The sequence below is a fragment of the Mizuhopecten yessoensis genome, unplaced genomic scaffold (genome assembly GCF_002113885.1).
Source record: "Mizuhopecten yessoensis strain PY_sf001 unplaced genomic scaffold, ASM211388v2 scaffold9847, whole genome shotgun sequence".
Taxonomy (NCBI): Eukaryota; Metazoa; Mollusca; class Bivalvia; order Pectinida; family Pectinidae; genus Mizuhopecten; species Mizuhopecten yessoensis.
The window spans coordinates 169472-182521 of record NW_018408252.1 but is presented as its reverse complement, the minus strand read 5'-3'; the positions used below and the strand labels follow the sequence as shown (position 1 = coordinate 182521).

The 13050-nt window shown below is 37.9% G+C and overlaps 1 protein-coding gene across 1 annotated transcript; it reads right to left on the bottom strand.

The window, feature by feature from the left end:
* Positions 1–6073: 6073 nt before the first annotated feature.
* On the bottom strand, positions 6074–12795 carry LOC110458814. The gene is made up of 4 exons (XM_021510737.1): positions 12721–12795; positions 9387–9551; positions 8637–8764; positions 6074–7141 (listed from the first exon to the last, which is right to left on the bottom strand). Exons 1-4 carry the CDS (start codon positions 12771–12773, stop codon positions 6429–6431), a joined length of 1059 nt encoding a protein of 352 aa, XP_021366412.1. The 5' UTR covers positions 12774–12795; the 3' UTR covers positions 6074–6428.
* Between the last annotated feature and the right edge of the window lie 255 nt (positions 12796–13050).

Genomic DNA, 13050 nt, shown 5'->3' with positions numbered 1-13050 from the left:
AGGTAACTCTAACTGACCTCGGTAGTACACATGTGGTAGCATGCTAGTAATACCACTCATTCCAATTCATGCATTCACATTTCAATGCGTTTTACCTGTATATCTGTATTATTTCATATTTATCTGAAATTTGTTCATGAATTCAGAGAACAGGGCGTAAAATAAATGATAAAGTGCACTATAGAAACTAAATAGAAACCGCATCCGATAAAAAATAATTAAAAAAAATGTTTAACGGTAAGACTAAGGCCTACTTTTTCTAACTTCATAGGTTAATTAACAGATCTATGTTTTATTATATCCCAATAGTTATTTCAGATTCAGAAAAGTGGAGTTGGGAATATATTTTCACTGAAATCACCTCCGAAATCGCGAATGTTTTCTGAGATTGTGATATTATTACAATCTAACATAAAACCTACATGTATACATGTACGTAACGTAAATAAATTAAAACGAAATAATTAAATCTTAGACAGTCGGTAATTGACATTATCTTTCATCCGGCCATGAGTCTTTCACGTTACGCCAGTTTCCAACTGGATGCCATATTAATTTACTATTTTTTTCAAATGCTTTCATGACTTTGTTTAATATCCAATTTTGATCAAACTTGAAATCCTGTTAGAGAATTGGAAACATGGTCATATTTATATTATAATCCGTGACTCAATTATTGATATATCACCTTTTTTCCTCAGCATAAAAAGTATCCCTGCAAATCAGTCCAATAGACACAGTGTTAAATTTTGCCGAAAAAAATGCATTTGCCAAGTAACCCATCAGGGTTAGACTTGATTCAACGGCTAATTATTATTATTAGCCAAGAGAAGCGCCAGATAATTATTTTGCTATGTGATGAATTTCATCAATTTCTTGACTGAAAATGAAGACAGAAAAACTGTTTTTCCGAAAGTAAACTAACAGAATTCAATGGGAAAATGACGTAACGTGAAATACTTTTGGCGCTCAGGACTGTATAAGACAGTCAGCAACATTAATACTTTTAATCAATGTTAGACCATAGCCAGGGTAGTCTTTTTCTTTCTTTTGGAAATATATATATATATTTTAACTCACTCCATTGTCCCCTCATAAACCGCACCAGTGAAATTAATGTGCTAGAGCAAACCTTCATACCACGAAAGGATGGCTGATGTGACAATGGGCGTGGACATACATTTCATTTATTTACCGCGGGCCAATATACCTGCAATCGTGACATGTCCTGAATACTGATTGGAGTTGACCTAGAGTAGCGGTTCACATAAAATAATAACCTTATAAAAATATCTATTTGAACAACGAAGGTAGGTTTGGCAGACCTCTCATTCTCTGTCTAGGCTGTTTTCCTCAAACTTTACCTCATCTCCAACGATAGTTGATTAAACCATACCGATATACAAGCTTCTTACTACCATTGTTGGTACCATTAAAATGGGCTATATATAGGAGTGGAAATTAAGGAATTGGAGGTCTTTAGATAAAATCTTGATGTATCAGAACTTTAGACTACGATACCCCATACCAAACTGAAGGAGTGGCTTTGTTCTTTTTTTTTTACGATCGTTTTCTTTTCCAAGAAAGGTGCACAGTGATATGTACAGGCAAATAATTGTAAGTTTGTATATTATTTTTGTGGAGCATAGTTTGTGCAAAATATTACAAAGGCCAAGACGAAGAAATAAATTATTGAGTTCCTGTTTGACAATATCTTTGTTCAGCTCGGTTTTCAGCAGTCTGTTGGCTTCCTACAGGTCGACTTGCTAGGCTGAAATAGAGGAAGAGCTTATCATGACCTGTAACAACGACCTTGAAAAGTCCTTCCATTTTACTTTCAGTTATATTGACGAGATGCTGTCTTTGTATATCAAGACATATACTGACCTAATCGATCATATATACCCTCTTGAACTTGAACACGATAGACTCTTCTACATCCCTCTTTTTTCTCGGTCTTTACTTATAATTATAATAATTAATGAATAATTCGAGGTTCTTATATACCGCTTTATCACAACCTAGTTCGTAGGTCATTTAAAAGCGGTTCACAAATTAGTATCCGTGGCTAAAGGACCTTTGCAAAGAGCCAATACCTTTCTCAACTCCCTGGGAAGCATACAGCCGGTACTGCCATTTCGGCGCTCACAGCTAGCATTCAACAATTCTAGCGCTGCTCAACCACATACTCATTTACAGCTGAGTAGATTGGAACAAGCGGAATAACGTATCTTGCTCAAAGATACAACACAGCGCCGTGCCGTGCCGTGACTCGGACCCAAAACCCTTTGGTCACGAGCCCGGCGTCCCACCACTAGCAGACTACAGTCAAAGCATTAACCACACGACCAAGAGAAGACGGCTTTCTACCAAGTTGTACGATAAATGGGAGAATTTCGATTTTCTGTTCGAAAAAAAAATCACCCCTTCTAGTGACACACGTGATTTCTCAAACTATTGTGTTAACATGTCACAGCTAATCTGGTATTCAAGAGCTTGCTTTAGTATAATAATTTGATAGATGTCCACTACTGATAAACTAACACTTGGTTTCCAAACAAGATTATGGTCGCCGTAATGATCTCATAGGGAAAACATGTTATTTATAATTTGTTAGTGCGATATGAAGATTAATGTCTTTAAGTATGTAAATACGTTTTTGTTTTTGTTTTCAACACCCCGGGGTGTTTAACCTTTCTAAAATTTGACCTAGAAAAAGAAGACGCTTAACTTTCCGGAACACAAAATACTTTTTTTTTTATTGTATTCTTCAAACGTCTCCACGTAAATATGTGCTGTGTTGTGCCATTCTGCTTTATGCACAATGTACTGTAAATAGTTAACGTTTGTAACGATGAGTTGAACGACTCAAAATAATATAAAGTTTGAACTTGAACTTTTGAGGGAGGGGATAAATTCCCTTTGAACAAGGCTTGTAAACGATGTGATTCCGTAAGCATTTATGCTTCTTTGCATCAACTATTCAGTGACGTCAGTAAATGTTTGAATACATAATGCTCAAAAGTCAACTAAATAATTTCATATTCAAATATCATTTTGCCAACAATAGCAGAATTTATTGATTGATTTTGATTTATTGATTTAATATGTCTGTATGTCAGCCCCTTTTCTATGTACAGTAAAGCATGCTGAAAATGTTATACCTAGGACACTTAAGTAGGCACAAGTAAAGTGTTTTTTTCGTTTTACCTTTTTTTGAAACTTGTTTTGTGTATAACTGGGAGTTTTCTATTGGCCAAATATCACATATTGATACAAAGCAAGTGGACAACAGAATGGTCTATCGGCGCGAGTTTTGTTTGGTAAAGAAGAGAAACTTTACTCATTCACCCCTGAAATTTCATTATGAACTATTCCAACCTTTGAATTGAAAGAGTTCAAATGTGCCTTCAAGGGTGAATGAGTGAACTACATTTTACGCATATATTGTGAAATATTCCCTTACTATTGCAATATCTTGTACTATGAATATAATTTGAGATACTAGTACCCGCCCTATACTCAACAGGGATATTCGCTAGTGCTTCAATTTAGGTAAGTATAAAAAAAAAAAAATCTGGACTAAATACATTGCACGTAAGTCGTATTAACGGTATTTTTTTCGCAATTTAAAATCAGCTTCCTTCCTGTAAAACACATCGAGTTACATTGCTTTCATTGCTGCATCGAGGTTGTATTTCTCTCTCCTTTTGGCGGCTTGTGCGATGGAAATATTTATCACAGTGTTCCCATAAGATTACATCGTGAAAGTGTTCCTCACCTGTGCTTCTTCCTTGTGTGATATGAAAGTCAGTGTTTTTCATTTTGCCTATTAGCTGCTTTGTTATTTCGTTGTCACTATCCCGGTTCTCGCAAAGAGGACATCACATTACTTGGATCTGACTTAGATTTATTTGGCGGATATCGCCGAAGAAGCAGAAGACGAGTACCCCTTCAGGACACCTAATCTTATACAGTAGTTAATAGTTCAATTTCTATTAAGGCAACATATTACATTTCTGCTACATAAATCTCCTTCCGAAAAGAGTTCCAGTCTAAGTAACCTCTAAGATATCTTGTATGACTGTTATTATTAATTAATGACACTGTTAAGGCTTACAAGATTGCAAGTATTGATGACAATGAAGTTACTTAAAAGCAGAAACAGCTAAATGGCGGCAACTTTGTTCAAACGACATGTATAAAATGTAAGCTAGCCCATATCCTTATAATTTATGCAATGGTGATGTCCATAGCAGTTGTTCCTGTCTATTTCTCGGATTTCAGGAATAAACAGATATGCCAGAGTTTACTCTATGAAACAAAATAAAGAAAACTGTAGCATACATATGTGATTTAATTCGAGGATACATAGGCAAATACAAATGCATGTAGAGAAAAGTTCAAAGAGTTTTAATTATGGAATAGAGTGCGCGTAAAATCTGAACAGCATTGTCACGGATTTTTGTTCCAATCCGATGAACACTTTATCTATTCACATTCGTATCCTCACTGCTTGCCAATCTGTATGTCCCTGGATGTCTGCCTCTTCATCCAAGCCTGAAGGCACAGGTCCTGTTGGGTCGATGGTCCATTCCCAACGTGTGGCCTTGCTGCAATGTCCGACAAATCAAGAATGGCGCCTGGTAACACGTACTCCTCGGCTGACACAATGGTGCAAGGGGTTCGAAACCCGCGTGCTGCGCCAGGACGAACCCTCTTTTTATTTGAAATTTGGCTGATACAAAAGTCTTGGCCTGCTTTCACTAGGATCCTCTTGTCATTCGGAATTGATGATAAAGATTTCACCTGATCTACTCCGTCAATCACAGCTTGCATGTCCTGCTCTAATGTTATGACATCTGCTGTGATATCAACACTGCGGTTGTCGCTGACGGGTTTCCTTGGGCCTTTGGCGGCCTTTAGTCTAGAGTTGTTGACCCTCAGACAAGATTCAATTATCCACATTTTTATTTTCTCCTCCATTACCTGCAAAGTAGTTTCTTCGTCCTCAGGGATACCCTCAACAATAACAGCCTTTGCTATTGATATTTCTTCAGACCTGTTTTGTTCTAAAATATCCGCCATGACAACTTCTAGTTTGGACTTTGGCCTAGGGCTGTGTGGATTTGCAACTTCAGAAGACTTGCTCAGTATCCCTGATACATTCTGAATGCGAGACGTTGTTCTTGAATCCGGTTTGTCCTCCACCTTTCTTAATCTCCATCTTCTCCATCTCCAATTTGGATTCTTTCCGTTTTTACGACTAACTGTCGAGAGCATATTCCTCGATTCTGTACAGCCCATGATTATTCCCTATCGCAATAAAAACTTTTTCCGAGCAATTTGGTAAACACGAAGGTTGCGCGGTCCCGAAATGCATGCGATAATGTGACTATGACGGCGTGTATATTGTACGTCATAATGACGGTCACGTGCTTAACAACATCTGGTTATTTGTCAGCTTCTTCCGTTAAGGGGATTAAACTCTCAGGCTTAAGTGTAAAACATATTTGAGTACCTTGTCCGGCCATGATAGACAGTCCTCTGTTATACCATTGGAATAAGAGCGTTTAAGCTCGTCCATGATTTAAGCCTGAACTTGGTTATTTCATATCAAATACTCGCATTTCATACAATTTCAAATTTCTAAAAGGTGCGTTTGTTTAAGATGCTCTTGAAAATGACGGAAATTGAAATACGGTTCTTAATAACCGATTCATCTGTTATAGATCTGTGTGACACCCAATTCCATATACAAATGCTCTACCCACTTAACGATCTGAAAATATTACGCCTAATTACATTTCAGTAGTCCGAACAAGGAATAAAGAAAAGAAAAAAAGTTGCACCTCATGTTCTGGTTCAGTGCCGCATTCTGATATTTTGTTAGTTTCTTATTTCCATATTAGAATGCACATTATTCTTAAGGTTATTATTTAGAAGACGAGTACTCCTTCAGGAACATCTAATCTTATTCTCCTACTCTCCAAATAAATAGTTACCTTTGTTCATATTTTCCCCACATCTTACATATTTTGAGTTCAAATTACCGATTTGTTGTCACTAAGATATCCTCCTGTTTGTTTGTTTGTTTTTCTCCTTTACATTAATGTAAAATTTCAACAAAATTTGATTTAATCATAAGAGTTCATTGGACCAAAATAATGTTTCCGTCTGTAAAATCAAATTAATTTCATTTTTCAAGCAGAGGTGTACTGAATCATTTGATTACTTGATAACTAAAAAGTGTTCGTGAACAATCAAGTTGTTTTATGGTAATGCAATGAGCACCTCCTCGACCTACACGTTTTAGTATTTGTTTATACGCTTACAATTTCAATTGTATTCATTCGGAATTGTTCAAGCTAAATGTTGCATAAATGGGGTTGGTTAATCTTGGCAAAGTCATTTTGACAGTTCTTGTCCTAACTGAAGGCCGGACTGCTCTTGACCTGTAGCTTAGCACTTTCTGACCACTCCGGTAGCCAGCCAAGGTCATTGGGTTGTCCATCCTCGAAATCGTATTCGTCCAAGCCTACAAGGAGTCGGACTTCCCTGGTTTTAGCGATTTCCGGTATTTCATCAACCATTTCGATAAGACTTTTATGTTTTGTCTTGCTGCATTCGGAAGTGCTCGGGAACAGCCATACTCCTTGTGATGGCCAATGAGCAGTGGCTACCATCTTCTCGAATGCTTCCTTCTTCAGCTCCAAATCTTTCTTTCTTGCCCATCTTGCCGGAGTCATACAGACGAAGGTGACAAATCGCCATCTATCAGAATGTAGGCGATTCTGTTCCGGTTTGACGTTATCGTGGACTGTTCTAGAATCCCAAAGAACCATACCACCTTTGGGGACTGGGACCTTTTTCTCTTTTAGACCTTTATTTTTGTACCATTCGATATACTCTGGTTTTAAAATATAAAAATCTTCACCAGCGCAATCTTCTTTAGCCTCTTGGAAAGTGTCGAGGAATTCCTTATGAACTTTGCATGACCCCTCGATAACCCGGAAGCAGTAATCCTCTTCTGTTGTTTCTTCCAAGTACATCGCCCCTTGGAACGCATGCAATCCTATTCGCCAACTTCCCTGGTCGAAATGAAACCAAGTTTCACCTTGATTGTTGAATCTAGTATTTCCTACAGAAAAAAATAAAAGGATTTAAACAACAGCCTATAGTCCGAGTTAAACACCGGAATAACGATTGAAATATACACATGGGGAGATACACCATGCATTTTTAATCTGAAACCGTCGACACTTTCCGTAAACGAGAATTATGTTCGGTAGAAAGTGCAGACGGTTCCCGATTGCACCGTTCTGTGACTTTTCCGCGGTAAAGGAAGTATTGCTTGACGTTCCAGGGGTTTAGATCAGAATATAAGGTGTTATGATAACAGGAGAGAGACGACATTAGTTTTACAATGCCTCCGCTACGGTTCGAACTCGGGACCTCTAGCTTATTAGTCTGACGTTCTACCGAATGAAATTTCCAGGAGTCATAGTGATTCTGGTGGAAGTTTCGCTGCGTATTATTGTCAATATTTCCCCATTCCTTACGTTTTCCTTGTTCCCTACAAGGGCGCCATTGTAAGAGGCCATTATGTTTTCAATGCTTCGGCTAGGGGTCGAGTCCGGGACTTTTAGTTCTACCAGTTCTACCATATAGTGACCACCTTCAACTAATTGAAGATTTTGTCACGAAGTTGGGTTTATGCAGCACAAATGACAGACTGTATATATTACATAATAATTAATAATTAATCACTTAGTTACAGTTAAGAGAAGGAAAATTTAGTTCGAGGAGAGTCCGAGAGAAAGGTCGGAGCAAGCAAGTGATTGGGCAGCCCCCACCGACAAAGCTTGTTCATAAAAGGGGGAAAAGAAGAGAAGTGGTAAATTATTATGTAAAGTTTGTTGAAGTAACTTATTACTCTGCATCTTCAATTTTATAGGTGTGCCTGGAAAGAGATGTTTTGAAAGAGTTGAAAGTGGGTGCATTAACGATGTCAGATGGTAATTTGTTCCAGTCTAGTATGGTACGAGGAAAAAATGATTGTTGTCTAGTTCACTAGCCTGGCGCTCTACCGACGGTACTAAAGATACATTCGGTATGGGGCGGTTATCGTTTTGACAGTACGACAATAGAAACGTGGATCATGAGAAACTCAATCAAAGCTTCCCACAGCTACTCTCTTCTCAACGTTCCTCGGTGTGCCATAGTTGTGGAAAAACGGAATGCCACTTCCATCCTTCTTGTTGACATGATTTATTGGTGCAAGATTAATGTTGATTTAAACCCATAAACGTCTACAATATCCCCTACAACACATTACGTCTTAAATGAAGATTTCTATACATGATGAGATTGTACAATCCTATAACAATAGTAATTTGTGAACAAAGTGAATATAGCCCATTAAAGTAGTAATTGGACAAACATTAGGGAGTGAGTGCATCTCAAGCAAACACCCATAACATCTGGAAGTAGGTATATATATAGTCATAAAGAAACATGAATATGATTAAAGCATTATATATCATGATTTTTATTTTTGTGTTAATTTTCCTATTGTAAGTATGAAAGACAAACAGGAAGATATATTTTTTTCTCGAACGGGAACGATAACTTACCGAGTTCCGGGGGTTCTCCGATGGCCATTCCGTCCATGCTCGATAGAAGTTTCTCCGTGCCCCATACTGTGGCGAACACAGGTTTGGCCTTGAGGCGAGCTTCCCAGGCCACAGGGGAAGCTGAAACTCTGTAAAACATATATTTAGGACAGTTATTTTACACTACCAGTCGATAATACTAGTACCACAAATTCATGAAATCGTTCTAGTACTCAAACTCAGATGCAGTGCTCTAGCTCAATTTCTTGTTCCGGCGACAAATGAAATTTCTCAATGGTTTGAAGGAATTTTGTAGAAGCAAAACAATGAATACCGTGTTCAAAGTTTCATCTATTGCCTATTTTTACCATTAAGATATAAGCAAGTTACAAGTTAGTTTTTGCACAGAATCCATCCTTGAGCACACAGACGGTTTCATTAATACGGGTGTAGAACTGTAGCTGTCTGGTCGGTAAAAAAGGCAAGGGTGTTTGTCAATAACGCAATGTAGCGATATATATGTTATTTAAAAGATAGGGAATTTTTCTGAAAGAATACACAAAGATCATATTGAACTCAAAAAAGGGCTGTTTGAGAAAACTTTCTTTAATGCCCGATAAACAATATAGATATTACGACAAGAAAAGCATGTGCGTTACGTTGGGTCGAGCCTCCTTAACCAATCGTGGTGAAATGACAATTAACATGTACCAAAACAGCACGGAAAGCAACACTGGAAGCCATACATGAAGACAAAACGGATAGACCTACCTGTACTGTTGCGTGAGGGAGTTATGCTTGTCTATCGGCGAATCTTCAACAAATTTGTCTAGCCATTGTCTTATCTGGTCAACCAGATCGTCGCACGTGTCTGGGGACAGGACACCAGGAACAACTGTGTAGCCCTTCTCCTCGAGATCTCTCATCAAAGAATCCCTGCCAACGTGACATTTAAGTGAGATTGCATTTAAGATCAGTATGATTAGTTGTGCGTTTTGTGTTAAGGTTACCCCCCTTGAACTCAAATACACTATAATTACCCGGTCAAATAGTCTTAACCTTTCAAATTAGGGTTGTCAAACCGGTAAAATATTGGTAGCCGGTTACTCGAAAAATCTTCCGATCGAGTAACCGGTTAATCGGTCAATTTGGTAATCAAACGATTACATGTTAACCAAATGTTCTATGCAAATATTAATTAACATGATAGTTTACTCGCGTATTTCAAGCTAAACGCAGGAAATAGTTACATAAAAAGTGTGTTTCATGGACAACGAATGTATATGCAGCAAGACGGGATTCAGTAAGTTATCTGCAGTACTCGAAATCATATACGGTAATATTGTTCTTTAGGACAAAATTTGATCGACAAACGTTTTAATACATGCTTGCACATTTAAGTGTGCACTCCTCAGATTATATATACATCTCATTTGTAAAAGCTCTAAAAAAAATGGTTTTCTTTTAAAACCTGTTTAGGTTTGTTTATGTTGCTGGCGGCATCCCTTTGTCAATCTTTACAATAGAGTACAATAGCAACACTAACATGTCATTTTTTATTACAAAACTATTCGATTTTTATCGCATCTATTCCGTCTTTGCGTATTGCAGAGTTATCTTCTCTTGGGAGCAGGTATTGATTGTTACGTCATTGGTTTGTGCGAGAAAATTACGGCGTTTTCTCAAAAATTGATGACGTTACTCTCGCAAACAAGTGACGTAACAATCAATCCCTGCCCCCAAGATAAGATAACTCTGCAATACGCAAAGACGGAATACATAATAAGTAGGTCAATGCCAGTGAAACGTGGGGCTTCCCAAAGGGATGATTAAATGTCCGATTGTTCTGTTATTGAGACCAAGTAACCGGCTTACCAGCTAACCGTTGACAATTATATTTCAAATATATTATCAAACCACGGAATTAGATTAGATGCTATCTTAGTCCGTCATCAAACTAAATAATATTTATTCATTCATTTTATTCATCGTATCTGGATGAACGCCAACATGCTTAAACTTAATCAGGAAAAGACGGAACTAATCGTCTTTTCCCCAAAGTGTCAGCAAACAATGGCTCTCTAGCTCAAGGTCGGTGCCAGAACTATTGAGACTGTTCCAGCTGTTAAATATCTAGGGGTATACTTTGACAGTTCTCTGAACATGGAGAAACAAGTGAACGCTATTGCCAAATCCTGTTACTACCAGGTCAGGAACATCGGCTGTATTCGGCAGTTTCTAACTGCAGATGCATGCAAGATTTTGGGTGCATTCACTTGTTACCTCTCGGTTGGATTATGGTAACGCCCTGCTCTGTGGTATATCTGACAAACTAACTAGTCGTCTGCAGAGGGTCCAGAACACTGCAGCACGGCTAGTTACTCGTACTCGAAAGAGAGAGCACATCACACCTGCGCTTTATTCGTTGCACTGGTTACCTGTACGATACAGGTCACAGTACAAAATTCTGGTATACACATACAAGGCACTGAATGGAACAGCTCCTCAGTACCTACAGGAGCTTGTTACCCTGTATCAGCCGTCAAGATCACTGCGGTCGGAGTCAGAATCTTTGTTGTGTGTCCCAAAATCTCGTACTGTGACCTACGGAAACAGATGCTTTGGGAGGGTTTCGGCTACGTTGTGGAATAGCTTACCATCTGCTATTAGGAAGTCAAATACCCTGGCCAAGTTCAAGAGGGACATAAAAACTCACCTCATCACGTCTGCATTTTAGAATCTTTGCAAAGACGTCATGTAAATACCACCCTTTTATTTGTTCAATTATGTGCACATTGCTTGTTAAATGTATGAAAGTGATTGCAAGCCTTTGTTTTCACAATTATAACCATTATTATTATCCATATGTTGTAAAGCGCCTTAGAGTAATTTTACAAATTATATAGGGCGCTATATAAATGTTGTATATTATTATTATCATTATTATTATTAATATAATTTGCGCATTCCTTTAGTGCAAAACTCTTTCTGGAGTTGAAGTGCGTGTCAAAAAAAAGGAAGCATATACCGTTAAATACAACCTTAACTTAGATTGACTGATAGCCTGATTGTCGACACTGTCAACTTGATGTCGATATACCACGAGACATGACTATGGTTAAAAATATGTTTAATGTTGAAACACATTGTATATTATACAACATATTCCACTTATCTTTTACCCGATTTTCGATGAAAATTACACTTACAAAATTCCAGAAATGTTATAGTTTAATAACGTGTAAATATCACGTTTTCATTCAAACCTTCATCAAATTGGGAACCGTCCCTACGGAATCTGCCGAGATGTGACGAGTGGGGGGGGGTTAATTCTTTATTTTCTCGTTTACGGAAAGTGCCGACGGTTCCCGATTGTCATTCTACATGGTTGAATTTATTTGTCAGAACTTATCAATGATCAGTAATGAACCTAGATAAAACTGGGGCGTTTCCATAAGCACTTGACAATAAGTTATGTAAGAGTAGTTGTGCAGTACGTCCTACATAAACATTTGTCAATTGGACCTTTCCTTTTTGTTTTGTTGGTACAAAATGCTTGACAGTCGGATAAATGTTTATAAGTAATACTTTACCCTAAAATGAAGCAGGGGCGTAGTTTGAACTTTCAGTATTTAAACTGAGTAAAAGAGAGTGAGCGCCGATCCATAAAAGGGTAGTCATAAAAAGGCATAGTTGACAAAAGTATTTGTATAGGCACGTACGTACCTTCTGTAGCCTGTCAACATTGTCATATACATATGTATATATGTCAGGTATCTAGGTCACTCAGGGGTGTTTAAACGACATCGCGTGTCACCCCCTGGATAATCTTTCGTGTAATTTTATGGGAATAAAACCCGACCCCAGTTCTACGGATGTTTCATGAAAAAAGCAAAATTACAATGTAGAAGTTTAGCGAGGTGATCTCTCTCAAATTGCAAATAACATTGATACAGCAATAAGCAAACATGGGCTTATCGATTTTACAGCCTTAAAAGTCTGTCCAGGTCATGTAAGAAGCACAACTGGACAACCCAAAGAAGCTTACTTCCTCACTGAAAAGCAAAGTCACGATGTCATGTGACAATCGTAATCATACATGTACCTGTCGAAGACCGCCGATCCGTTTTCCTGGCCAGCTGTACATGTGTCGTCCATGATGACTCCACCAGTTACTATATATCTGACCTAAAAAACATTGAAGGATGGTGTCATCAAGCTTATCTCGCATGCACATCTCGCTATTTATCAGGTCTATTCACTGAAATTCTCACGAGTCTACGTGCGGGTTTTTTTCATTTGTATACAGGCAGTATTTAACGTATATACAGTAGTTCTCACTTGTATAGAAACATTATTTCTAATGTGTATACTGGTGTTATTATCAGGCAGCATTTCTCATGTTTGAAAATGTTTCAAGTTAATACCGTGTACA

What these genes read in the sequence shown, in the direction of transcription:
- LOC110458814 (XM_021510737.1), bottom strand. Translation starts at nt 12,773, where the DNA reads ATGGACGACACATGTACAGCTGGCCAGGAAAACGGATCGGCGGTCTTC. An exon ending in GGATCGGCGGTCTTCGACAG is followed by an intron (nt 9,552 to 12,720) that starts GTACATGTATGA and finishes TCACGTTGGCAG; the next exon opens with GGATTCTTTGATGAGAGATC. An exon ending in TCCCTCACGCAACAGTACAG is followed by an intron (nt 8,765 to 9,386) that starts GTAGGTCTATCC and finishes TATGTTTTACAG; the next exon opens with AGTTTCAGCTTCCCCTGTGG.